The sequence below is a fragment of the Rhododendron vialii genome, chromosome 10a (genome assembly GCF_030253575.1).
Source record: "Rhododendron vialii isolate Sample 1 chromosome 10a, ASM3025357v1".
In the NCBI taxonomy this organism is placed as follows: domain Eukaryota; kingdom Viridiplantae; phylum Streptophyta; class Magnoliopsida; order Ericales; family Ericaceae; genus Rhododendron; species Rhododendron vialii.
Genome location: NC_080566.1, coordinates 3,055,702 through 3,083,633, shown reverse-complemented (window position 1 = coordinate 3,083,633; position 27,932 = coordinate 3,055,702). Strand labels below are relative to the sequence as shown.

General features: G+C 39.7%; 3 protein-coding genes across 43 annotated transcripts; 1 reads left to right on the top strand and 2 right to left on the bottom strand.

Moving 5' to 3' along the window:
• Nucleotides 1–97: 97 nt before the first annotated feature.
• LOC131302420 (uncharacterized) lies at nt 98–14,889 on the bottom strand. Of its 10 annotated transcripts, none has more exons than XM_058329044.1 (16): nt 6,578–6,859; nt 6,356–6,481; nt 5,922–5,981; nt 4,897–5,010; nt 4,676–4,790; nt 3,554–3,699; nt 3,370–3,477; nt 2,443–2,514; nt 2,273–2,372; nt 2,117–2,199; nt 1,482–1,559; nt 1,296–1,394; nt 1,166–1,216; nt 1,007–1,063; nt 739–780; nt 98–549 (listed from the first exon to the last, which is right to left on the bottom strand). In XM_058329044.1, exons 1-16 carry the CDS (start codon nt 6,719–6,721, stop codon nt 448–450), a joined length of 1,497 nt encoding a protein of 498 aa, XP_058185027.1. In that variant the 5' UTR covers nt 6,722–6,859; the 3' UTR covers nt 98–447. The 10 variants fall into 10 exon arrangements, with proteins under 10 accessions (XP_058185027.1, XP_058185029.1, XP_058185028.1 ...); XM_058329046.1 differs by having other exon boundaries at nt 3,554–3,688; nt 4,686–4,790; XM_058329045.1 differs by having other exon boundaries at nt 3,376–3,477; nt 6,578–6,858.
• On the top strand, nt 7,167–26,822 carry LOC131302421 (uncharacterized). Of its 26 annotated transcripts, XM_058329060.1 has the most exons (5): nt 7,276–7,601; nt 8,376–8,688; nt 8,891–9,025; nt 25,293–25,476; nt 26,080–26,656. In XM_058329060.1, exons 4-5 carry the CDS (start codon nt 25,310–25,312, stop codon nt 26,585–26,587), a joined length of 675 nt encoding a protein of 224 aa, XP_058185043.1. In that variant the 5' UTR covers nt 7,276–7,601; nt 8,376–8,688; nt 8,891–9,025; nt 25,293–25,309; the 3' UTR covers nt 26,588–26,656. The 26 variants fall into 26 exon arrangements, 9 of the variants coding, with proteins under 9 accessions (XP_058185047.1, XP_058185045.1, XP_058185043.1 ...); XR_009191738.1 differs by lacking the exons at nt 8,376–8,688; nt 25,293–25,476; nt 26,080–26,656 and adding exons at nt 9,378–9,694; nt 18,329–18,930 and having other exon boundaries at nt 7,259–7,601; nt 8,937–9,025; XR_009191737.1 differs by lacking the exons at nt 8,376–8,688; nt 25,293–25,476; nt 26,080–26,656 and adding exons at nt 9,378–9,694; nt 10,198–10,940 and having other exon boundaries at nt 7,259–7,601; nt 8,937–9,025.
• On the bottom strand, nt 11,443–22,344 carry LOC131302422 (uncharacterized). Of its 7 annotated transcripts, XM_058329068.1 has the most exons (4): nt 21,497–22,344; nt 12,834–12,921; nt 12,086–12,283; nt 11,443–11,902 (listed from the first exon to the last, which is right to left on the bottom strand). In XM_058329068.1, exons 3-4 carry the CDS (start codon nt 12,202–12,204, stop codon nt 11,488–11,490), a joined length of 534 nt encoding a protein of 177 aa, XP_058185051.1. In that variant the 5' UTR covers nt 12,205–12,283; nt 12,834–12,921; nt 21,497–22,344; the 3' UTR covers nt 11,443–11,487. The 7 variants fall into 7 exon arrangements, with proteins under 7 accessions (XP_058185051.1, XP_058185052.1, XP_058185050.1 ...); XM_058329069.1 differs by lacking the exon at nt 21,497–22,344 and having other exon boundaries at nt 12,807–13,021; XM_058329067.1 differs by lacking the exon at nt 21,497–22,344 and having other exon boundaries at nt 12,834–13,021.
• Nucleotides 26,823–27,932: the final 1,110 nt, after the last annotated feature.

The following is a 27,932-nucleotide window of genomic DNA, read 5'->3' as shown; positions in this document are numbered from 1 at the left end:
CGTTGCAACTTTATCCACAACCTTCTAAGCATAATCTTTAACTAGGCACACCATCAACGCCAACAAACAGTAGGATGAAGCCATTACTAATAGTTGGTTTCCACGAAAATCAGTATTTGTTATCATTCGGTATCCGGCTTAACGAACCCAATAATCAAAGGGACCAATCCCACGATTTACAGCCTAATTAAAGCCGGGACAGAGTCAACACTGCCAAACATGTTTGTTCATATAGCTATCTATGTCCGACTAATGCCAGCTGACATAAATTGTCGATGACATAGCCTACAAGAACACAACGATTGACAAGAAAAATTAAGAAGAAACAAAGGATCAAAATTGAAGAGAAGTTCGGCTCACAATCCACTAATTGACATCTTCAAAATCTTCCCTCCAAACTTCTCAGATACATAGGTGTCTTCGTACAAACAAAAGAGCTAATTCACTTTAACTACTCCGTAGGCTTAATTCTACTTCATCCTTCAGACCAGCAGCTACTGCGAGATTGCCAATGCTCGTTCCCGCAATGTATCCACCCGACCAAGCATTCTGCACAAAAATTGAGAAAGCCACTAATAATGAAACTGAGTGGTCAACTAATGGAAGGCTGCAATTTGGCTTGCAAAAAAAAAAGTTTAATTAGAACAAAATTATATTTTAGTGAAAGATGCCCGGATAGCAATAGCAGATGAAAAATATACATATAAAGATGAACTTCTTTGCTCATGCTTTACTTACCTGGAAATTGAAACCTCCAGTAATTCCATCAACATTTAGTACCTACAGAAAAGTTCAAAATCTTGAGTGCCACATATGGGGCTTAATTGTTTGGAAATATTACGAGGTATCATAATTGCATGTTTAAGCAGAGCAGTAGGGTAATGGAATTTAGACTTAAACTTGAATGAATTTCAACCATAAAGATGCAATAGCACTCGCCCAACCTTTACCAATAATCAAATGATAAAAGATACCCAAGATTCCAGAAGTGCAGCAAGTAAACTACCTCTCCAGCCAAGAATAGATTTGACTGTATCCTGCTCTCCATTGTGCTAAGTGCTACCTTCACGAAGCATGAGAATTAGAATTAGAATCAACTTTCGACACAAGAACATGAGAGAGAGAGAGAGAGAGAGAGAGAGAGAGAGAGAGAGAGAGAGAGAACCTCAGACATTGGAACGCCTCCAGCGGTGACGAATTCGTCCTTAAATATGCCCTTCAGTATTCAAAGATCCAATTAAAGTATCCGAAGGAAAGGAAAAGAAATTTTGGACAAGTGAACAGCTGAATTGTACCTTCCCTTTCAATACGAATGAACACTGCTTCAACTGAGAAGCAACAGATAATAATGCATTGTTTGAAAGAGAAGCCCACAAGGTATCCCCATTTAAACCCTGCATGTGAAAACACAAAGTCACAATTTAGAACAAAACTCCAATGCGGAACCTACATGTGATGTTCCAAAACAATGATCTCACAACCTCACGATCTAGTACATATTTCCAAAATCTCTTCACAAGGCCAAATTCTGAAGGCCACGAATTCAGCACTTTTTGCTTCTGCATGGGTGAAAGCACAAAGATAAGACAACAAAATCCTGCTGTTGCTCTAGCTCAACAAGGCGGAAAGGCATTGAAGTTTAATTTGATTTGTAGCCCTAAAAAAAAGGACATCTTTTGAGAAACGAGACTCCTGGGTCATCAACTTTGTAAGGCTTTCTTGATTTATATTTTATACAGCCTAAAACATAATCTCCGAGGCAAGACAATCAGTTCTTTTCTATTTCAACTCTCTCATGTTACGGCTCCTATCTCGTAAGTAAATCCACTACACCTTTTTTAGGGTTTTAGGTGATGACTCACACTCGCTGTCATTTGCCCTCGTTCAGATTTCTATCTAGCTTATAAGAGAATACAGGTTTAGCTTGGGTTTTCCATTCCTTTAGACAAGCAGCTACATATTGATCCCTCTCTTTTCCTTTGAAAATCAGAAAAAATTGTTCCTCCACTAAAGGAGCCAAGCTCATTTACATGTAATTCAGCCAATAACATGTTTGCAAGCGATGGAAATCATTTCATAAGTAAAATGGCTAGGATAGGTTGTTGAAGAGAATTACCACAAACTGATTCTTGTGCTCAATAAGAAAGGACTTCACATCTTCACTATGAAGGTCAGGAATAAAATCCACGAATAGTGTACCTGAACCAGAATGTTAAAAAGTTGAAGAGAGACGAACTTATAATTTAAAAGTAATAATGGAACAGTTCTTTACCTCTGTAATCAGAACTGAACAGATTGCGGGCTCCCCAAGCAGACAATCGAAGGATTACTGGTCCACTCAGTCCCCAGTGCGTGACTAACATGGGTCCAACCTAAATTCCAAAAATAATTAGTTGCATCCACATACTTGTCTTACAAATCACACCAATTAGAAAAGCATGCCTGTGTAAGGTGTGGTATACTCCTCCCAACAGTTTCTAGCTTTAACTTTGCTCTAACTTTAGGGAATGAAACCTGGACATGGAAATGCAACAACAATAAGTGACCAGCAATTGAAAACAATATACACATAATGATGTTGGTTTTGGTATTCATATCTTTCCTTTATAGAATTTAGGATGGTATGGGATTACAATTATCAGTGCAATGTATGGCACCATAATGAAGAACAGTGATCAGAAGTCTCATGGTTTGAATGCATAAGTTTGTCATGTTAAAAAAGTAATCAACCACCAACATGTCCTTAAGAAGTAAAAGAAGATGAGAATGAAATAAAATTACGTTGAGAGAAAGTTGTAGTAGGAATGCTACAAAAAAATCTACAAAAATAGTTTTTAAACACATTGCATGACAAATTTAATCATCTAGATTCTTGAAAAGATGAAATAAGAAAACCTTAACTTTAGGTAGACTTTACAAGATGAAGAAATTCATTTGCTGCATCACACAAGCATGACAGCACAAATTAAGGTACAGACAACACTGCAACTACATTTTGACAACAAAAAATTATTATACCGTCTCTTTTGTAAACTGGGCAGTGGAGATTAATTCTTTCATACCTCAAGGAACAACACCATCTTAATACTTTTGATCAGTTGTATGATCATGGATCGACAGGATTGCAATTTGAACTTCTCAATCCTGTAATTGTTGCTTGATGGGAGATTAAAGACTTTATTCCCCACTTTATTTTAGTTTTAGTGCATGTTAAGTCTTTATACCCACTTCCTGAATTCTACAGAATCACACTGGAGGCATATGCCAATGTACACTGAGGGAACTCGCATGATTATGATTTGTAGTAAAGAGAAAAGATTCTAAAAAATCAACAAGTAATGGAAGGATAAATTGTAAGTTGAAAAAGACCATTACACCAGATAACTCTGCCAACTGGGGATCCTCAATCTTGAAAGTGAATAAGCTTGGTACTGGATCTATGATAGAATGACCAAGTTGAGTAGCAAGAGTATACCCCTGTAACAGCAACAGTAATAATGTAACAACATGCACATCTAATCTGCGTAGATTACAATGTCAATAAACATACAACCTGCCTGCTACTACCACTTGCAATTAAAAGATAATTAGCTTCAACATGTTCCACACTATCAACTGTACGCTTCTCAATCTTCAGAAGGAACTTCCCACCAGCAGTCATAGACGCCGTTGTAACAACTTTTCCAGTCTGCAGCAAAACTGATTGACTCACATTTCAGGATAGACGAGTTGATATATATATTTTTCACGATACTGGAAAAATGTGCTGTGAAGATCTATGAAGAAAACTGCCAATTAACTTAATTTCTGAGGGAGGAGGTTTATTATCAAATTTAGATGGGATGGCTACAAAGATGATACGAGTATGTGTGAGCAATGAAGCCATAGATTCCATTACCATGAGAGGCACAGGTAGAACATTTGTTGCAGACTTGAATACGTTGTCTAGCTAACAGAAAAGACTCTACACTTCACCACACTTCTATATTGTTCCGCCTATTTCACAATTCTAACAGAAAAGAATAGTTCTGCGTTATCAGAACTTTTACCCTGGCTATATCTATATGAAGCAAAAACGCATGATATGGTGATGGCGATGGATGTTCCAAAAGTTAATGGAATCGCATAACCCATTATACATCGGGACGCTAGGCAACATAAAACCGTAAAGGCAAATCAACTCAAGTAAGCCTTTCCCAACTACCTGGGGCCGGGCCGGCCAGGTACACAAATCCTGATGTGCATTCTGCTTGATCAAGGTCCACAACCAAGTTAAATTGCAACCCAACTTTTCATATGCAACACAAAGTCATCAACAGTAAAAAACCTACAATATATAGCAAATCAAATAAAAGGCATAAGGTTCTAACCAATGATATTCCGTACATTTGATTTAGAACAACTCTGTAGAAGACAGGAGTTGGGTTTTTTCCATGTACATACGTTGAAAGCTGGACCTACATTGACCTGATTGAAAGATCCATCCATTCAACTCTGAGGTTGGTGAATTGTTGGGTTGACGAGGTATAGCACGGCACCCCAAGATTTAAAAAAAAAAAAAGGATAAGGAAAGAGCAGGCCTCTAACAACAACAAAAGAGCCAAACCATATCCAAAAAAATGAACACGGATGAACTGCATAAATAAATAGATTGAGAGAAGTGAGAAAACAGCACCATGCAATACCGAGGACAAATACGCACCTCCCCTCTGCTTTGCTTCTGACAACAGGCAGTCGACTACAGAAGACGAGTTGTTACTAGCAGGAAAAACCCTCCCATCATCCTCAGTCTGACAATAGAAACGTAATACTCGATTGTGATAACAACGGACTAAATCCGACGTAAAATAATGCGATGAAATGTTAAAAAGGGAAGCATTATATGTAGTTTCTGACCTTCAGTTCCACCCCGTGATCAGTAAACCAGGACATGGTATCCTTCGGACCATGCTCGCTGAAGAAAGAGCCTCTGAGTTCCTTATAACCCCTAGGATAATGATCTGCCAGAATCTATGCACAAAGCGTTATGGAAACCGCATAAGCATGAAAGATGCACAAACTATAACGGATAATATATCCAAAGCCCTAGGACATACACGCTCTAACATAGAAGGCAATTTGAGGTAATTTCGTGCAACAGAAGAAGAACAAACAATATAGTCCAAATATTTTTCATTTCCACTTGTCCAGATTTTTTTTATTTCTGCTTCATGAAGCAGACGATAGAAGGGAGACTTCAAGGTCAGCATTATTCAGGAAAATGATGTTATATACTTTCTTTTCTGGGCTTAATCATAACTACTCCAATCTAAAGCTACTTGACCAAAGTCCAACATAGCAAAAACATGTCATAACTCCTAGCTTGAGAAATCCATGCACAAAACCAAAGGTAGAACTGGAAAGCCCAAGTCTCACATTAAGGGCTTGACATCTTTCCTTTTTACCAAATAAGAGCCAACCAATAACTTTCACAGCACAGAAGGATTCGCTAAAGCTCAACAAGAAAACATGTTCAGTTGGGGTAAAAACTTGGTCAAGATAATTGTAGTGATTCTTCACCAAAATACTGCCATGGCATGGAGGGCAACAGATACCCAAAATGATTACAAGATAGAAATGATAGCAGAGAGGCTCTATCCGCATTACAGAACTCTGAAGTAAGTCTAATCTTGGCATAATTTTTTTTAAAAATTTTTTTGCTGAATAATTTGTCAATTTATCCCTGATAAATTCTTCTACACAATCTACACCAAGTCATCATAGCGCCAAATTTAGCAGGATTTAAACACCAAACTCGTATAAATCTATTAACTTAAATGTATGTACATGAATGCAAAAACGCATGTACAAAGTACACTAGAAGAAATATAAGTAACACATTTCCATTCCAATAGAAAACTTCTAATCCTAGAAATGCTCACCAAGTTGTCAGTGCAATGCCCATTTGTCACGTTGCATCGCCCACCTCCAGATATTTTTACCTTACAAACACACCACAATTCCTTTCAGAAAACTCACACAATCCTATTACATACCACTACAAAATCATCTTCAAGACTACAAAAAGAACAAAAGGACTAACCTAATTTTTATCCAACTATGCAACATAAGAAAAACGTATAAGCTCCAAAGCTTGGGACATAGGGGTTTGTTCCCTTCTAAGGTTTCAAGTTTGAAACCTCTGAGGTGCTATCAACTAATATGGAGTCAGTTCATAACTTCATACATAGATTTGCTCCGGCTTTAACTGGGACCCCACAAGTGGGTGGTGGGATTGTTCCCCAGGATTAATCGAGGTGCGTAAGCTAGCCCAGACACCAGAATGATAAAAAAACACACACACACACACACAAACCTTTGACAAAGGCTTCCCCTTTTCAATAACCACCACGTTGAGATCAGGTGCCAAAGTCTTAGCCCTAATCGCTCCGTAAATTCCGGCCGCTCCACCCCCAACCACCACCAGTAGGTTCTCACTTGACTTGAAAACCAATAAATACAGATAATATCAGTCAAAAATAAAAGCTTTTAAAAGTCATAACCGACTGGATTCGTTTTTATGGAGAGAATGAATTACCAGTTGAGCAGAAATGAGGGGGGTGGTTGTATTGAATCTTCTTTTCTTGGGGGAGAAGAGGAAGAAGCCATGGTTTGTTGGGAGGTTTGAAGGCTTGGGAGAAACCCCGAAATGGAAGATGAAACGCGGGAATGCGAAGCTCATGATAGTTGGGTTGAGGAGTGCGAATTTTCCCACTCGTGCAGTGCAACAGATGAAAAGGTTACATAGGGAAAAACTAGAGAGTAAACCCCATAGTGAAATACAATATGTATACAGAGAGAGAGAGAGAGAGAGAGAGAGGGAGACGACTGGGGTTCGGTTATCTGTATCGTTGTGGGCCTTGTTGCACTCATTGGAAACTCGCATATGATAGGCTCGAGTTTCTTCTTCAAAACTGCGTTGACCTGAACCTCGCATATTCAACATAGGAGGTTTCTCCAAAACGACGTCGTGCATAATAATTACGACTTCGCATCTTGAGCCTGAGAAGTCCTTTGAAAGCCATTTAACAATGATTTGGGAAAAATTGTGATCTCATCAGGATTTATATTTATAATTGAATCTGTTCATCTTGTAGAGATTTGAAAGAAGATATATAGTATTTAAGATCATTTTAATCTGACACTTATCAATGTATAATCGCTTACATTTAGAGTGAATTTGTTTTTGTAAAAATAGATTTGGCCACACTGAATAAATCACCCCGACGAAGAAAGCCGAATTCGTCAAATTGTGATCTCATTCCGATTTATCTCCTTGATCGAGAGGGTTCATGTTGTAGATCTTGTCAAGGTGATAAAAATTGTGGATGATCATATTAATCGAACACTGATCGACGCATAATCGAGGATCATTTCTGTGAAGTTGCTTCTATGAAAATAGACTAGGCCACACTGTATGAAACCTATTTTAGCAAAGGATACATTCACTCCGACGAAGGGACGTTTCCCGACGAAGAGAGAGAGAGAGAGAGAGAGAGAGAGAGAGAGAATGTGGTTGTTCGGCACAGAAGGCCTTCTGGATTCTCACTCAGTTGTAACAGGTCCGCTAATTTCCATTCTTTTATAGCTTTGATTGTTCTTGGCAAAAATATTTGCACATGGAAACAAGAAAGAGAAAATCTTTTTAACGGCGTGGATAGTTGTTTATGGAGCCAATTGCAACGGTCCAGATTGAAACTTTCCGGGGAAGAGTTAAACTTTTTTCCGGAAAAGTTTTATTAACATTCACGATTGGTTGCTTGCTGTTGTAAAAAACATGTTCACGGCAGAACTGTGAATAAGTTTCTCTCAACAAGAAAACACCAATGTAACTGCTGCTGATCTCTTAACAGCTATTAATCTGCGGCGACAAGGAATTTCTTGCTCCATTGCATGTTTAAATTGAGGCAATTGTCAAGTACTTTGTGTGTATTACCGTACGAGCTTTTGCGAGCAGTGATTTTTGCTAGAGATTTAGGTTCTTAGAATCAAAACGATTGCTTTCAGTTTGGACTTGATCCCTTGAAGTTAACTTTTTTTTTTTTTCGTGTAAACTTCTAGTTTTCCTTCTACATACGTAATTAATATGAACAAAAAGTTACAGAAGAAAAGAGGGAGAGTAAAGCCTTCACTTTTTGAAGCTCGTTAGAGGTTCAAACCAAGCTCGAATAAGCTACTACTCGGCTGAGGTGGTAGTAGAGTTGGCAATTAAGGTGCGGGCAAAAATCCCTCCCTAGCACGGGTGGCGGGTTCGAAACCGTTTGCGGTAGTTGTCGTCGTAAACAGATTTCGTGTGTAAGGGTTTAATTCGCACCTTATTGCGGCTGTGGTGATAGGTACCCACCTCCAGCTGAACATTTCAGAGCAGTTAGAAACTCCTATGGTCATGCCGAAACGGTCACTTTTCTGGTTGTCCTTTGCTAACAGTTTTAGCCTGCAAAAAAAAAATGTGATGTAGCCACATTGGGGTGAAGTGTGAACCATGCAAATCTAGTTTTATCTCGTGTTTGTGTCTTTAATTTCTTCATCTTTGCGTTCATATTGACCAGATCCTATTTTTGGGTTCCTCTTGTCATGACATATCTGTCTTTCCTGATGTTCTTGTTGGCCATTTTTTAGGCTTATTGATCAAGGTGTTCAGTTGGATCAGTTTAGCCTTGTTCGTTTTCAAGTTTTACTTTGTTTTTCAATTATTATCCTATATCTTTCTCCAATAATTATCCTATTTCTTCAATTATTAATTTTATTTCTCTATTTCTCTCCACTCATTACTCCTCTCTTCAATTATTACCCTATTTCTCTCTCCACTCACTACCAAAACTGAAATACCCAAAGTTACCAAACGAACAAGGCCTTATGTAAAGTGTTTTGCTCATTAGGGAAGGTTTTATTGGTAGGTGAATACAGTTCAGACTTCAGAGAACTCTTGTGGAAGCTTGGGGCTTGATCAGAGAGACCTTTGTTGATCCCACCTTCAATCATCAAGGTAATGCGTCAAAGCAGTAATCAAAAGTTTCAAACCCTCTTGCTTGTTAACAAAGAAACCAAAGGAAACTTTATTTTGCTTTTAAGGCCTGGATTTAGGATTCGGTATAGGTCTCAGGTTCGGAAACTCTCCGGTGCTATCATTCTTATGAGGCCATTTCATACGGAATTTTACCTGTGGACAATGGTCCGCCAGAGATTAGTTGAGATATGTGTAAGCTGGCTCGAGTACCCTGAGTTATCAAAGTAAAAAAGAACCACAATGCCAGATTTGTTGTGTTTATCTTTGATCCTGTTTTCTCATAAAAACCCTGAGGGAAGAAGTATAATCGACAACTAGTACTTTTTTGCAGATATAAAGCTGCGACAAACGATTGTGGAAATGTTTCCACTTACGTCCGCAGATGCAGCTTACAACAAGATTAGTGGAATGCTTTCAACACTTGGTCTTACGTCCGCAGATGCAGCTTACAACAAGATTAGTGGAATGCTTTCAACACTTGGAGATCCCTTCATTCTTCCAGTCATTCCCATCCTTTCTCAAACAGTGGTCTCATTGACAGGACTAATCGAGCTTCAGTTGCTCCTGCCACTGTGACACCTACCGGGTTGAATATGACGATTTGAAAAGATTTGGGTCTGTTGTGCATCTATCATTTCATGGTTGTGGGTAAGTTGCTTTTTGTAAAAACCAAAGGATGCAATGTTATAGGTTGGTTTCTTCGTTGCATTATGTCTCGCGGCGCCTACTGTGCTTTCTCATGTGATGGTGCTACAAACCCTCCCTCGCCTATGACTTAAATCATGGTGGATTTTGAATAGATGTCAACTTGAATTGTTTAGACTTTTGGGATGAGTTTAAAGATGGGAGTCAGTTATGTTTTCTTTATTCACTTCATGGAATAAATTCTCTTTCCCTCTAAATTGTGTTTTGGTGTTTTATGAGAACACACTAATATGTTCAACGTACCTTGTAATTGAACCACAACAGTGATGACAAGCTGCAAACTTGGCTCTCTGTGTTGCCTTTTGGACTGGTGTTTGTTTGAATTCCCTACATGATATTTTGTTGAATCTGATGCTAAATAGGGCGGCTCATATTCTTTTCTGAGGTCTGTTCCTAGAGCTGCTAGCTCATTCTTCTGATCAATCGTTCATTTGTTCTCATGGAAGAAGATCAACTTCTCATGCAAATGGAATTCATCACCAGCAACAACCGAGCAATCCACCTGGCACGTCGCCACCTATCATTCCCATTGTCAAGAGTTCCAACAGTCCAAGGGGCTTAGCAACATTTCAATCTGATCAAAGTGGAGGCTTCTTCAACTTCCCTCCTCCAGGTCCATCAAGCCAAAAACCACATGAAACAGAACACTCATTGGTGAGCCGTATCCATCTGCGCGAGAGAAACCATTTGCCTCATCCAGTTGTCTCATTTGACTGGGACTCTGTCTGGGGTCTGTTTCGTCATGCTCATGGAGGCTCTTCCACCAACAGGTCTGCTAGCTTTTGGGGTAGGCACTGGTCTTTAAAGACATGCTTACCCTTTTGAAGGTTATCTGTCAGCCTATTTATCCTGGTCTCTGAAGATTAACAAACTGGAACCAGGAAATTTGTTTCTGTGCATTTGGTTTGTCCTGGCATATGGCCTGAGATGCTGAAAAACTGTTCTTGCAATCATGTGGCCTGTTGACAACTGGACTTTTTTTTAAAATATAGTACTATTTCTTGGGGAGAATTTGAATTGGGTGATCTGATCCGTGTTGTTGCTATGAGATTTGCTTCATTATTGGGAGATGCAGAGAGGGGCTCACTTGAGCTTGAATTAAGATTCTCCTATGTTGTGTTCAGAGTGATTTGTGACCTAACAGAGAATTTAATCGAAATATCAAACTTTCAAAAGTAGGATTTTAGAACACAATGGTCTTCCAGTAAAGTTCAATTATGTCTCGGAAGAAGATTATTTATGTGTATGCTAAGTAGCTGCCTGATGCTGTTTGAGTTATTAGGTTTTGATGTAGCACTCCGCTAACTAGGTTGTTTTGAGCATATGTTTCTATGGATTGTGGCATTATGATCTGTATTGAGAACCAATGGGATTTAATTTGATGGTAAGTTCCTTCACTACATCTGACTTGCCGCTATTGTCTTTATTTACCCTTCATCTCTTTCCACTTTTTGTGGAAGGACAAAATAATTCCTCCGAGATAAACTACCAAGATTAATGCAGGTGCACGGGATGTGTCGGGTATATTTTGTGCCTTGATCGGGGTCATGTAAGGTGTCAGATGAGAGAATGAGTGATCTATCACTGAATTTCCTAGTTAAAGTGGGACATGGAGACCCTATAGTGCAAGGGTGCACTACAGGGTCTCCGGTTCTGTTAAGGTGTTCAATCTCAAATGTATCACAAAATTATTATTATTATTATTATTTGGATGAGAGTCATATATTATAACCAAACTACCGAATTACATCAGAGTCAACTAAGGATTGCAAAGCAGCCAGAATACAACCTGATTTAGGAACGAAATTTCTACTAAGACAGTAAGAAGCAAACTCATGCGCTGCCCTATTTTTCTCCCTATTACAACAAACAAAAGACCAATTCCTTGAATGAGCCCAGGTTTTAATATCCTTCACAAAGGAGCATAATTCCCAAGGACAAGGCGTTGGTTTCTCCTTGAAGCAGTTCATAAGCACCTGACAGTCCGATTCAAAGATAACCTCAGAGAACCCCATCTCCGTAGCAGTACGGCAAGCGATACGGAGGGCCCAGGCTTCAATAGAGGAAGCTGAAGAAACAGAGACTCTACCAACATGCCAAACTTGAGCATATCTGCCACAATCTCTCGCGATAACGCCAAAAGCAGCTAGGCTGCGTGAGGAATTGAAAGCTCCGTCACAATTGAATTTAATAACAGAAAGGGGGAGTAACCCACTTACAGTCCCTAGCAGGTTTAGGGATGTTCACTTTTGGACCTCTGAACATAGCCGCCAAGTAATCGCTGCACGCAATTTTTTGCATTTTCGATAACCTGACCTGGGTTTGGAAACTTACCCACAAAGGAGAAGGAGTTCCTTGCTTTCCAGATTGCCCAGCACACTTGGAAGATAGCAGCCACATCCGCAAGAGAAGTTTCCTTGGCTAAATTCCCACACAAAAGCTCTTCCATCCATCTAGCAGCTGAATGAATAGGCTGGTCCGTAACCCAGAAAGCCTTTCCACTCCCAACCAAACCGCTCTTGTCCAAGGGCACTGAAATAGAATATGCTCAATGGATTCCTTTTCAGAGTTACACAAAGGGCAAATGGCAGAGTTTGAACATTTCCTTTTAAACAGATTAGCTTCGGAGGCAACCCAATTCTTAACCACTTTCCACATAAAATGGCACACTTTAGGAGCACACAAAGTCATCAACAGTATAAAAAACTACAATATATAGCAAATCAAATAAAAGGCATAAGGTTCTAACCAATGACATTCAGTACATTTGATTTAGAACAACTCTGTAGAAGACAGGAGTTGGGTTTTTTCATGTTCATAAGTCGAAAACTGGACCTACATTGACCCGATTGAAAGATCCATCCATTCAACTCTGAGGTTGGTGAATTGTTGGGTTGGCGAGGTATAGCACGGCACCCCAAGATTTAAAAAAAAAAAAAAAGAATAAGGAAAGAGCAGGCCTCTAACAACGACAAAAGAGCCAAACCATATCCAAAAAAACGAACACGGATGAACTGCATAAATAAATCGATTGAGAGAAGTGAGCAAACAGCACCATGCAATACCGAGGACAAATACGCACCTCCCCTCTGCTTTGCTTCTGACAACAGGCAGTCGACTACAGAAGACGAGTTGTTACTAGCAGGAAAAACCCTCCCATCATCCTCAGTCTGACAATAGAAAGGTAATACTCGATTGTGAGAATAACGGACTAAATCCGACGCAAAACAATGCGATGAAATGTTAAAAAGGGAAGCATTATATGTAGTTTCTGACCTTCAGTTCCACCCCATGATCAGTAAACCAGGACATGGTATCCTTCGGACCATGCTCGCTGAAGAAAGAGCCTCTTGAGTTCCTTATAACGCCTAGGATAATGATCTGCCAGAATCTATGCACAAAGCGTTATAAACCACATAAGCATGTAAGATGCACGAACTATACCGGATAGTATATCCAAAGCCTAGGGCATACACGCTCTAACATAGAAGGCAATTTGAGGTAATTTCATGCAACAGAAGAAGAACAAACAATATAGTCCAAATATTTTTCATGTCCACTTGTCCAGATTTTTTTTTATTTCTGCTTCGTCAACATTATTCAGGAAATTGACGTTATATACTTTCTTTGCTGGGCTTAATCATAACTACTCCAATTTAAAGCTACTTGAACAAAGTCCAACATAGCAAAAACATGTCATAACTCCTAGCTTGAGAAATCCATGCACAAAACCAAAGGTAGAAAACTGGAGAGCCCAAGTCTCACACTAAGGGCCTGACATCTTTCCTTTTTACCAAATAAGAGCCAACCAATAACTTTCACAGCACAGAAGGATTCGCTAAAGCTCAACAAGAAAACATGTTCAGTTGGGGCAAAAACTTGGTCAAGATAATTGTAGTGATTCTTCACCAAAATACTGCCATGGCATGGAGGGCAACAGATACCCAAAATGACAAGATAGAAATGATAGCAGAGAGGCTCTATCTGCATTACAGAACTCTGAAGTAAGTCTAATCTTGGCATAATTTTTTTTTTAAAATTTTTTTTGCTGAATAATTTGTCAATTTATCCCTGATAAATTCTTCTACAGAATCTACACCAAGAGTCATCATAGCGCCAAATTTAGCAGGATTTAAACACCAAACTCGTATAAATCTATTAACTTAAATGTATGTACATGAATGCAAAAACGCACGTACAAAGTATACTAGAAGAAATATAAGTACCACATTTCCATTCCAATAGAAAACTTTTAATCCTAGCAATGCTCACCAAGTTGTCAGCACAATGCCCATTTGTCATGTTGCATCGCCCGCCTCCAGATAATTTTACCTTCCAAACACACCACAATTCCTTTCAGAAAACTCACACAATCCTATTACATACCACTACAAAATCATCTTCAAGACTACAAAAAGAACAAAAGGACTAACCTAATTATTATCCAACTATGCAACATAAGAAAAACTTATAAGCTCCAAAGCTTGGGACATAGGTGTTTGTTCCCTTCTAAGGTTTCAAGTTCGAAATTTCTTAGGTGCTATCAACTACTATATGGAGTCAGTTCATAACTTCATACATAGATTTGCTCTGGCTTTAATTGGGACCCCGCAAATGGGCGGTGGGATTGTTCCTCTTGATTAATTGAGATACGCGTAAGCTAGCCTGAATGATAAAAAAAAAAAAAAACACACACACACACACACACAAACCTTTGACTAACTAACTATCCAACTATGCAGAAAAAAAAAAAAAAAAAAATCCAACTATGCAACACAAGAAAAACATATAATCTCCAAAGCTTAGTACTTAGGGGTTTGCTCCCTTTTAAGGTTTCAGGTTCGAAATCTCTTAGGTGCTATCAACTACTATGGGGCCAAGTGGGCGGTGGGATCATTTCTAGGATTAATCGAGGTAAAGTAAGCATAAGCTGACCCGGACACCTGAATTATCAAGGAAAAAAAAAACCTTTGACAAAGGCTTCGCCTTTTCAATAACCACCACGTTGAGATCAGGTGCCAAAGTCTTAGCCCTAATCGCTCCGTAAATTCCGGCTGCTCCGCCCCCAACCACCACCAGTAGGTTCTCACTTGACTTAAAAACCAATCAATACAGATACTATCAGTCAAAAATAAAGCTTTTACAACTCATGGTTCGTTGGGACGATTGAAGGCTTGGGGGGTGGTTGTATTGAATCTTCTTTTCTTGGGGGAGAAGAGGAAGAAGCCATGGTTCGTTGGGAGGTTTGAAGGCTTGGGAGAAACCCCGAAATGGAAGATGAAACGCGGGAATGCGAAGCTCATGATAGTTGGGTTGAGGAGTGCGAATTTTCCCACTCGTGCAGTGCAACAGATGAAAAGGTTACATAGGGAAAAACTAGAGAGCCCGTAGTGAAATACTCCCTCCGTCCCATAATGTTTGTTTGGTCCGCAAAACGAGGACGCAAAAATAATACAATTTTTGTAAGAAAAAATCAAATTTTTTTCAACAATTCACAAGATATCGATGAGTTCTTTTAGTTTATGAAAAAAGTTTGAATTTTTTCTTTAAAAAAGTGCATTATTTTTTAGTTCTCGTTTTGCGGACCGGACAAACAATTTGGAACGGAGGGAGTACAATACGTATACAGGGAGAGGAAGAGAGAGAGAGAGAGAGGTGGGGGGGACGACGATGACTGGAGTTCGGTTATCTGTGTCGTAATGGCACTCATTAAAAACTCGCATATGACAGGCGCGAGTTTTTCTTAAGCTCGCATATTCAACACAGTAGGTTTCTCAAAACGACGTCGCGCGTAATAATTAGGACTTCTCATCTTAAACCTGCGAAGTCCTTTGAAAACCATTCAACAATGATTTGAGCAAAATTGTGATCTCATCTGGTGTTGTACCTATAATCGAAACTGTTCATCTTGTATAGATTTCAAAGAATATATACTGCGTTTAAGATCGTTTTAATCTGACACTTATTGATATATAATCGCTTACATTTAGGGTGAATTTGTTTTTGCGAAAATAGATTTTGCCACACTGAATAAATCACTCCCATGTAGAAAACTGAATTCATCAAATTGTGATCACATTCCGATTTATCTCCTTGATCGAGAGGGTTCATGTTGTAGAGATTGTCAAGATGATAGACAATGTTGAAGATCATATTAATCGAACAATGACCAACTCATAATCGAGGATCATTTCTGTGAAGTTGCTTCTATGAAAATAGACTTGGCCACACTGGATGAAACCCATTTTAGCAAAGGATACATTCACTCCGACGAAGGAACGTTTCCCGACAAAGAGAGAGAGAGTGACAAAATGTGATTGTTCGGCATAGAAGGCCTTCTGGATTCTCACTCCATTGTAACAGGTCCGCTAATTTCGATTTTTTTTTTTTTTTATAGCTTTCATTGTTCTTGGCAATAATATTTGCACATGGAAACAAGAAATAGAAATTCTTTTTCATCAGCGGAGCCGTGAATAGTTATTTATGGAGCCAATCACGATCGTTCCAGATGTTAAGGAAACTTTTATGGGGAAGAGTTAAACTTTTTTGCGGAAAAGTTTCATTAATATCCAAGCCGATCGTGATTAGTTGCTGCGGTAAAGAACATGTTCACCGCGGAGCCGTGAATAAGTTTCTCTCAGCTAGAAAACACCAATGTAATTGCTGATTATCTCTTAACAAAAATTAATCTGCGGAAACAAGGAATTTCTTGCTCCATTGCATGTTTAAACTGAGGCAATTGTCAAGTACTTTGCGTATTACTGTACGACCTTTTTCTAGCACTGGTTTTTGCTAGGGATTTAGGTTCTTAGAATTGAAATGATTGCTTTCAGTTTGGACTTGATCCCTTGAAGTTACTTTTTTGTGTGTAAACTTCTAGTTTTCTTTCTACATACGTAATTAATATGAACAAAAGAGGGAGAGTAAAGCCTTCACTTTTTGAAGCTCGTTAGAGGTTTAAACCAAGCTCGAATAAGCTACTACTCGGTCGAGTAAGGTGGTAGTCGAGTTGGCAATTAAGGTGCAGGTGAAAATCTCTCCCTAGCATGGGTGGCGAGTTCGAAACCGTTTGCGGTAGTCCGTAGTTGTCGTCGTAAACAGATGTCGTGTCTTGTGTGTAAGGGTTTAATTCGCGAACTCCTATGATCATGCCGAAATGGTCACTTCACTGGTTGTCCTTTGCTAACCGTTTTAGCCTGCAAAAAAAATGTGATGTAGCCACGTTGGGGTGAAGTGTGAACCCCCCAAATCTAGTTTTATCTTGTGTTTGTGGCTTTAATTTCTTCATCTAAGCGTTCATATTGACTAGATGCTATTTTCGGGTTCCTCATTTCATGACATATCTGTCTTTCCTGATGTTCTTGTTTGCCTTTTTTGAGGCCTATTGATCAACATGTTCAGTTGGATAAGGTTATGTAAAGTGTTTTGCTCATCAGAGAACTCTTGTGGGAGCTTGGGGCTTGACCAGGGAGACCTTTGTTGATCCCCGCCTTCAATCATCAAAGCAGTAATCAAAAGTTTCAAACCCTCTTGCTTGTTAACAAAGAAACCAAAGGAAACTTTATTTTGCTTTTAAGGGATGGATTTAGGATTCGGTATAGGTCTCAAGTTCGGAAACTCTCCGGTGTATTCATTCTTATGAGGCCATTTCATACGGAATTTTACCCGTGGACAATGGTCCGCCGGAGATTAGTTGAGATGTGTGTAAACCGGCTCAAGTACCTTGAGTTATCAAAGGAAAAAAGAACCACAATGCCAGATTTGTTGTGTTTATCTTTGATCCCGTTTTCTCATCAAAAACGCTGAGGGAAGAGGTATAATCGACAACTTGTACTTTTTTACAGATATAAAGCTGTGACAATTGATGGTGGAAATGTTTCCACTTGCATCCGCAGATGCAGCTTACAGCAAGATCAGTGGAATGCTTTCCAAACTTGGAGATCCCTTCATTCTTCCAGTCATTCCCATCCTTTCTCAAACGGTGGACACATTGACAAGACTGATCAAGCTTCAGTTGCTCCTGCCACTGTGAGACCCTACCGGGTTGAATATGAGAATTTGAAAAGATCTGGGTTTGTTGTGCATCTATCATTTCGTGGTCGTGGGTAAGTTGCTTTTTAAATACCAAAGGATGCAACGTTATAGGTTGGTTTCTTTGTTGCATTATGTCTCGCGGCACCTACTGTGCTTTCTCATGTGATGGTGCCACTACCTCTCCTCCTCCTATGACTTAAATCACGGTGGATTTTGAATAGACGTCAACTTGAATTATTAAGACTTTTGGAATGAGTTTAAAGATGGGTTAGAGATGGGAGTCAGTTATGTTTTATTTATTCACTTCATGGAATACATTCTCTTCAACGTACCTTGTAATTGAACCACAACAGTGATGACAGGCTGCAAACTTGGCTCTCCGAGTTGCCTTTTGGACCACAAACACCAGCAACAACTGGTGTTTGGTCGAATTCCCATCATGATATTTGGTTGAATCTGATGCTAAATAGGGCCATATTCTTTTCTTAGGCCTGTTCCTGGAGCTGCTAGCTTGTTCTTCTGATCAATCATTCATCTTTGCAGCAACAGTCATTCTCATGAAAGAACATCAGTTTCTCATGCCAATGGAATTCATCACTAGCAACAACCGAGCAATCCACCTGGCATGCCTCCACTTATCATTCCCCTTGTCAGGAGTTCCAACAGTCCAAGGGGCTTAGCAACATCTCAATCTGATCAAAGTGGAGGCTTCTTCAACTTCCCTCCTCGGTCCATCAAGCCGAAAACCACGTGGAACAAAAAATTCATTGGTGAACCGTATCCATCCGTGCGAGAGAAACTATTTGCCTCATCCAGTTGTCTCATTTGACTGGGATTCTGTTTGGGGTCCGTTTCGTCATGCTCATGGAGGCTCTTCCACAAACAGTTCTGGTAACTTTTGGGGTACCCAGGTAGGCACCGGTCTTGAAAGACATGTTTTACCCTTTTGAAGGTTATCTGTCAGCGTTTTTATCCTGGTCTCTGAAGATTAACAAACTTGAACCAGGAAATTGTTTCTGTACATTTGGTTTGTCCTGGCATATGGCCTGAGATACTGAAAAACTGTTCTTGCAATCATGTGGCCTGTTGACAACTGAGCTTTTTTTAAATATACTATTTTTTTGGGGAGAATTTGAATTGGGTGATCTGAACCGTGTTGTTGCTATGAGCTTTGCTTCATTATGGGAGATTCAGAGAGGGGACTCACCTGAGCTTGAATTAAGATTCTCCTATGTTGTGTTCAATGTGTTTTTTGACCCAACAGAGAAGATGATCGAAATATCAATGGTCTTCCAGTAAAGTTCAATTATGTTTCGGAAGAAGATTATTAATGTGTAAGCTAAGTAGCTGCCTGATGCTATATGAATTATTAGGTTTTGATGTAGCACTCTGCTAACTAGGTTTTTTTGAGCATATGTTTCTATGGATTGAGGCATTATAATCTGTATTGAGAACCAAGGGGATTTAATTTGATGGTTAGTTCCTCAATACATCTGACTTGCCGCTATTGTCTTTATTTACCCTCCATCTGTGCACGGAATGCGTCGGGTATATTATGTGCCTTGATCGGGGTCATTTAAGGTGTTAGATGAGAGAATGAGTGATCTATCACTGAATTTCCTAGTTAAAGTGGGACACGGAGACCCTGTAGTGCAAGGGTGCACTACAGGGTCGCCAGTTCTGTTAAGGTGTTCAATCTCAAATGTATCACAAAATTATTATTATTATTATTATTTTTGAAGAGAGTCATATTATAAACAAACTACCGAATTACATCAGAGTCAACTAAGGATTGCAAAGCAGCCAGAATACAACCTGATTGAGGGACAAAATTTCTACCGAGACAGTAAGAAGCAAACCCATGCGCTGCCCTATTTTTTTCCCTATTACACCAAACAAAAGACCAATTCCTTGAATGAGCCCAGGTTTTAATATCCTTCACAAAGGAGCATAATTCCCAAAGACAAGGCATTGGTTTCTCCTTGAAGCAGTTCATAAGCACCTGACAGTCCGATTCAAAGATAACCTCGGAGAACCCCATCTCCATAGCAATATCGCAAGCGATACAGAGGGCCCAGGCTTCAATAGAGGAAGCTGAAGAAACAGAGACTCTACCAACACGCCAAACTTGAGCATATCCACCACAATCTCTCGCGATAACGCCAAAGGCAGCCAGGCTGCGTGAGGAATTGAAGCTCCGTCACAATTGAATTTATTAACAGAGGAAGGGGGAGGAACCCACTTACAGTCCCTTGCAGGTTTAGGGAAGTTCACTTTTAGACCTCTGAACATAGCCACCAAGTAATCGCTGCAAGCAATTTTTGCATTTTCGATAACCTGACCTGGGTTTGGAAACTTACCTGCAAAGAAGAAGGAGTTCCTTGCTTTCCAGATTGCCCAGCACACTTGGAAGATAGCAGCTACATCCTCAAGAGAAGTTTCCTTAGCTAAATTCCCACCCAAAAGCTCTTCCATCATCTAGCAGCGGAACGAATAGGCTGGTCCGTAACCCAGAAAGCCTTTCCACTCCCAAACCAAACCGCTCTTGTCCAAGGGCACTGAAATAGAATATGCTCAATGGATTCCTTTACAGAGTTACACAAAGGGCAAATGGCAGAGTTTGAACATTTTTCCTTTTAAACAGATTAGCTTTGGAGGCAACCCAATTCTTAACCACTTCCACAAAAAATGGAACACTTTAGGAGCAGTAGGGACTGCCCAAAGTCTTGTCCACATAGACTTCAGAGGATAGTGAGAAGAAGAGGCTGGGGGGGGGGGGGGGGTGTGCTTTTTGACTTCTTGATGATACCCCGATTTAACAGAGTACTTCTACCACACCTGCTTGTCTTCCCCTTTAGGAATTTTTGAAATAGCTAGGACTTCATCCTCTGAAACACAGCTACTGAACCTTCCCAAATCCCAAGTATGGTTAACTTGGTTAATAAAATCTACCACTTTATTCCACCCACAATTAGGAGGAGGTTGACTAGTAATTCTGTTATCCCCTAGCTCAGGAACCCAGGTATCTTCCCAGAAATTAATCGATTCTCCATTACCCACATTCCATCTCATCCCTTCTTGAAGTAGTCTCCTTCCTTCTAGTAAGGTGCACCAAATCCAAGATGGTGAAGATTCTCTACGGGCTTCCCAGCAGTTGGAATCCTGAAAATAAAGGCCTTTGAGGACCTTTGCCCACAGGGCATTTGGGTTCTCACTTAATCTTCAGTACATTTTATTTAGAACAACACTGTAGAAGACAGGAGTTGGGTTTTTTCATGTACATAAGTTGAAAACTGGACCTACATTGACCTGATTGAAAGATCCATCCATTCCACTGAGGTTGGTGAATTGTTGGGTTGGCAAGGTATAGCACAGCACCCCAAGATAAAATAAAAAAGGATAAGGAAAGAGCAGGCCTCTAACAAAGACAAAAGAGCCGAACCATCTCCAAAAAAACGAACATAGATGAACTGCATAAATAAATAGATTGAGAGAAGTGAACAAACAGCACCATGCACTACTGAGGACAAATACGCACCTCCCCTCTGTTTTGCTTCCGACGGAAGGCAGTTGACTACAAAAGACAAGTTGTTACTAGCAGGAAAAACCCTCCCATCATCCTCAGTCTAACAATAGAAATGTAATACTCGATTATGAGAAAAACAGACTAAATCCGACGCATTGAATGAAATGTTATATGTAGTTTATGACCTTCAGTTCCACCCCGTGATCAGTAAACCAGGACATGGTATCCTTTGGACCATGTTAGCTGAAGAAAGAGCCTCTGAGTTTCTTACAACCCCTAGGACAATGATCTGCCAGAATCTACGCACAAAGCATGTAATTATGGAAACCACATAAGCATGTAAGATGCACGAACTATAGCGGATAGAATATCCAAAGCCCTAGGACATACACGCTCTACAATAGAAGGCAATTTGAGGTATTTTCATGCAACAGAAGAAGAACAAACAATTTAGTCAAAATCTTTTTCATTTCCACTTGTCCAGATCTTTTTCATTTCTACTTTCACATAGCAGACGATAGAAGGGAAACTTCAAGGTCAACATTATTCAGGAAATTGATGTTATATACTTTCTTTTCTGGGCTTAATCATAACTACTCACTTGAACAAAGTCCAACATAGCAAAAACATGTCATAACTCCTAGATCGAGAAATCCATGCACAAAACCAAAGATAGAACTGGGGAGCCCAAGTCTCACACTAAGGGCTTTCTCTATCCTTCAATAGAATGTGTTATATCTTTAGAGAACCATTTTGACATGTCAAATATAGTTGATATCTTTCCTTTTTATCAATTAAGAGCCAACCAATAACTTTCACATCACAGAAGGATTCGCTAAATCTCAACAAGAAAACATGTTCAGTTGGGGACTTGGGGCAAAAACTTGGTAAAGATAATTGTAGTGATTCTTCACCAAAATACTGCCGTGGCATGGAGGGCAACAGATACCCAAAATGATTACAACGTAGAAATGATAGTAGAGACGCTCGCTCTATGACTGTATCCGCATTACAGAACTCTGAAGTAAGTCTAATCATGCAACATAAGAAAAACATATACGCTCCACAGCTTGGGACATAGGGGTTTGCTCCCTTCTAAGGTTTCAAATTCGAAATCTCTTAGGTGCTATCAACTACTATGGGGCCAAGTGGGAGGTGAGATTGTTCCCTAGGATTAATCGAGATAAGCATAAGCTGGTTCAGACACCTGAATCATCAAGGAAACAAAAAAAAAAAACATATAATCTCCAAAGCTTAGTACTTAGAGGTTTGCTCCCTTTTAAGGTTTTAGGTTCGAAATCTCTTAGGTGCTATCAACTACTATGGGCCAAGTGGGCGGTGGGATTGTTTCCTAGGATTAATCGAGGTAAGTATAAGCTGGCCCGAACACCTGAATTATCAAGGAAAAAAAAAAACCTTTGACAAAGGCTTCGCCTTTTCAATAACCACCACGTTGAGATCAGGTGCCAAAGTCTTAGCCCTAATCGCTCCGTAAATTCCGGCTGCTCCGCCCCCAACCACCACCAGTAGGTTCTCACTTGACTTAAAAACCAATCAATACAGATACTATCAGTCAAAAATAAAGCTTTTACAAGTCATGGTTCGTTGGGACGATTGAAGGCTTGGGGGGGTGGTTGTATTGAATCTTCTTTTCTTGGGGGAGAAGAGGAAGAAGCCATGGTTCGTTGGGAGGTTTGAAGGCTTGGGAGAAACCCCGAAATGGAAGATGAAACGCGGGAATGCGAAGCTCATGATAGTTGGGTTGAGGAGTGCGAATTTTTCCATAGTGAAATACCGTAATGGCACTCATTAGAACTCGCATATGACAGGCGCGAGTTTTTCTCAAGCTCGCATATTCAACACAGGAGGTTTCTTAAAAACGACGTCGCGTGAAATAATTAGGACTTCTCATCCTTGAACCTGAGAAGTCCTTTGAAAACAATTTAACAATGATTTAAGTAAAATTGTGATCTCATTAGGGCTTAGATCTATAATCGAAAATGTTCATCTTCTAGAGATTTAAAATAAGATATATCGTGTTTAAGATCATCTTAATCTGACACTTATCGATGTATAATCGCTTGCATTTAGAGTGAATTTGTTTTTACGAAAATGGATGTGGCTACACTGAATAAATCACTCCGACGAAGAAAACCGAATTCGTCAAATTGTGATCTCATTCCGATTTTTCTCCTTGATCGAGAGGGTTCATGTTGTAGATCTTGTCGAGCTGATAAAAATTGTGGAAGATCATACTAATCGAACACTGACCGGCCTGTAATCGAGGATCATTTCTGTGAAGTTGCTTCTGTGAAAATAGACTTGGCCACACTGGATGAAACCATTTTAGCAAAGGATACATTCACTCCGACGTAGGGACGTTTCCCGACGGGGAGAGAGAGAGAGAGAGAGAGGGAGAGAGAGAATGTGGTTTTTGGGCACAGAAGGCCTTCTGGATTCTCACTCCATTGTAACAGGTCCGCTAATTTCGATTTTTTTTTATATCATTGTTCTTGGCAATAATATTTGCACATGGAAACAATAGAGAAATTCTTTTTCACGCGGAGCCGTGAATAGTTGTTCACAGAGCCAATTGCGATCGGTCCGGATGTTAATGATACCTTTTTGGGGAAGGGTTAAACTTTTTGCGAAAATGTTTCATTAACATCCGGACCGATCGTGATTGGTTGCAGCTGAAAGAACATGTTGACCGCGGAGCCGTGAATAAGTTTCTCTCAACTAGAAAACACCAATGTAATTGCTGATGATCTCTTAACAGCTATTAATCTGCGGAAACAATGAATTTCTTGCTCCATTTCATGTTTAAATTGAGGCAATTGTCAAGTACTTTGCGTATTACTGTACGAGCTTTTGCTAGCACTGGTTTTTGCTAGGGATTTAGGTTCTTAGAATCAAAATGATTGCTTTCAGTTTGGACTTGATCCCTTGAGGTTACCTTTTTTTGTGTAAACTTCAAGTTTTCCTTCTACGTACATAATTAATATGAACAAAAAGTTTTCCTTCTACATACATAATCAATTTTTGAAAGTCGTTAGAGGTTTAAACCAAGCTTGAATAAGCTACTACTCAGCTGAGGTGGTAGTTGAGTTGGCAATTAAGGTGCGGGTGAAAATCCCTCCCTAGCATGGGTGGCGAGTTCGAAATCGTTTGTGGTAGTCCGTAGTTGTCATTGTAAACAAATGTCGTGTCTTGTGTGTAAGGGTTTAATTCGCGAACTCCTATGATCATGCCGAAACGGTCACTTCTCTGGTTGTCCTTTGCTAACCGTTTTAGCCTGCAAAAAAAATGTGATGTAGCCACGTTGGGGTGAAGTGTGAACCCCACAAATCTAGTTTTATCTTGTGTTTGTGTCTTTAATTTCTTCATCTATGCGTTCATATTGACTACATCCTATTTTCGGGTTCCTCATGTCAAGACATGTCTGTCTTTCCTGATGTTCTTTTTTGGCTTTTTTGAGGCTTATTGATCAACATGTTTAGTTGGATCAGTTTATGTAAAGTGTTTTGCTCATTAGGGAAGGTTTTATTGGTAGGTGAATACAGTTCAGACTTCAGAGAACTCTTGTGGGAGCTTGGGGCTTGATCAGAGAGACCTTTGTTGATCCCACTTTCAATCATCAAAGTAGTAATCAAAAGTTTCAAACCCTCTTGCTTGTTAACAAAGAAACCAAAGGAAACTTTATTTTGCTTTTAAGGCGTGGATTTAGGATTCGGTATAGGTCTCAAGTTCGGACACTCTCCGGTGTATTCATTCTTATGAGGCCATTTCATAAGGAATTTTACCCGTGGACAATGGTCCACCAGAGATTAGTTGAGATGTGTGTAAGCTGGCTCGGGTATCTTGAGTTATCAAAGGAAAAAAGAACCACAATGCCAGATTTGTTGTGTTTATCTTTGATCCTGTTTTCTCATCAAAAACCCTGAGGGAGAAGTATAATTGACAACTTGTACTTTTTTGCAGATATAAAGCTGTGACAAATGTTGGTGGAAATGTTTCCACTTACGTCTGCAGATGCAGCTTACAACAAGATCAGTGGAATGGTTTCCACACTTGGAGATCCCTTCATTCTTCCAGTCATTCCCATCCTTTCTCAAACAATGGTCACATTGACAGGACTGATGGAACTTCAGTTGCTCCTGCCACTGTGAGACCTACTGGGTTGAATATGATGATTTGAAAAGATTTGGGTCTGTTGTGCATCTATCATTTCATGGTTGTGGGTAAGTTGCTTTTTGTAAATACCAAAGGATGCAATGTTATAGGTTGGTTTCTTCGTTGCATTATGTGTCGAGGCCCCTACTGTGCTCTCTCATGTGATAGTGCTACAACCCCTCCTCCTCCTATGACTTAAATCATGGTGGATTTTGAATAGACGTCAACTTGAATTGTTTCGACTTTTGGGATGAGTTTGAAGATGGGTTGGAGATGGGAGTCAGTCATGTTTTCTTTATTCACTTCATGGAATACATTCTCTTCCCCCCTCAAATTGTGTTTTGGTGTTTTATGAGAACACACTAATATGTTCAACGTACCTTTTAATTGAACCACAACAGTGATGACAGGCTGCAAACTTGGCTCTCTGTGTTGCCTTTTGGATGACAAACACCAGCAACAACTGGTGTTTGGTCGAATTCCCATCGTGATATTTGGTTGAATCTGATGCTAAATAGGGCGGCTCATATTCTTTCCTTAGGCCTGTTCCTAGAGCTGCTAGCTCGTTCTTCTGGTCAATCGTTCATCTTTGTAGCAACAGTCGTTCTCATGAAAGAACATCAGCTTCTCATGCCAATGGAATTCACCACCAGCAACAACTGAGCAATCCACCTGGCACGCCGCCACCTATCATTCCCCTTGTCAGGAGTTCCAACAGTCCAAGGGGCTTAGCAACATCTCAATCTGATCAAAGTGGAGGCTTCTTCAACTTCCCTCCTCCCAGTTCATCAAGCCAAAAACCACATGTAACAGAAAATTCATTGGTGAACCGTATCCATCCGCGCGAGAGAAACCTTATCCTCATCCAGTTGTCTCATTTGACTGGGACTCTGTTTGGGGTCTGTTTCGTCATGCTCATGGAGGCTCTTCCACCTACAGGTCTGGTAACTTTTGGGGCAGGCACCGGTCTTGAAAGACATGTTTACACTTTTGAAGGTTATCTGTCAGCCTATTTATCCTGGTTTCTGAAGATTAACAAACTGGTACCAGGAAATTTGTTTCTGTACATTTGGTTTGTCCTGGCATATGGCCTGAGATACTGAAAAACTGTTCTTGCAATCATGTGGCCTGTTGACAACTGGGCTTTTTTTAAATTTTCTATTTTTTGGGGAGAATTTGAGTTGGGTGATCTGATCCATGTAGTTGCTATGAGCTTTGCTTCATTATTGGGAGATGCAGAGAGGGTCTCACCTGAGCTTGAATTAAGATTCTTCTACGTGTGTTCAATGTGATTTGTGACCTAACAGAGAAGATAATCAAAATATCAAACTTTCAAAAGTAGGATTTTAGAACTCAATGGTCTTCCAATAAAGTTCAATTATGTTTCGGAAGAAGATTATTAATGTGTAAGCTAAGTAGCTGCCTGATGCAGTTATTTGGTTTTGGTGTACCACTCTGCTAACTAGGTTTTTTGGCATATATTTCTATGGATTGTGGCATTATAATCTGTATTGAGAACCAAGGGAATTTACTTTGATGGTTAGTTCCTTCAATACATCTGACTTGCCGTCTCTTTCCACTTTTCGCGGAGGGACAAAATAATTCCTCCTAGATAAACTTCCAAGATTAATGCAGGTGCATAAAGTACGTTGGGTATATTATGTGCCTTGATCGAGGTCATGTAAGGTGTCAGATGAGAGAATGAGTGATCTATCACTGAATTTCCTAGTTAAAGTGGGTCACGGAGTTCTGTTAAGGTATTCAATCTCAAATGTATCACAAAATTAGTAGATACACCATTTATGGTGTGTGCCAATACACATTAGACACATCATACAATTTGGTGAGCCAATACAAATTATACACATCATAAAATTTGGCAAAGCAAAACCTACTCAGAAGAATGAGATTGAGAAAGAGAGGAAATTGGCATCCCAACTTTTAGAGGCACCATCCAGACTCATGCTCTTTCCTTTTACGAAATCTGAGTGACAATGTGCAGAGAACTTGGGGTATCATTTCAAATCTTTCAAGTCTACAGCGTAGAGGCCAAACAAAGTTTCATAGCCGTCGAACAACTCGAACAAATTCATGAAAGACCAGTAGAAATACCCTCTTGCATTCGATCCATTCCTTCCAAATTGTCCAGTTGAATACAGCAAAGAAAGAATAAAAAATACTATATCGGATGCAGATGCCATAGCCGAGGAGTATCTTAGGCATTTTGAGCCCAAGATGACAAAACCGTAATTACGCGACTGTGGAATTATGTTACGGGCCCACCTATGTTCGATCCAAAACGGCCCGACAGTTAAGACACATCACCTTTTGGTCATGTGCCGTGTGTTTTTTAGCCATTTGAGACTGTTTAAGATTCCGAAGGACCAAATTTGTTGTTTAAGAAAAGATTTAACTTGCTAATAACTTGAGCAAGGAAAATCCGAATTA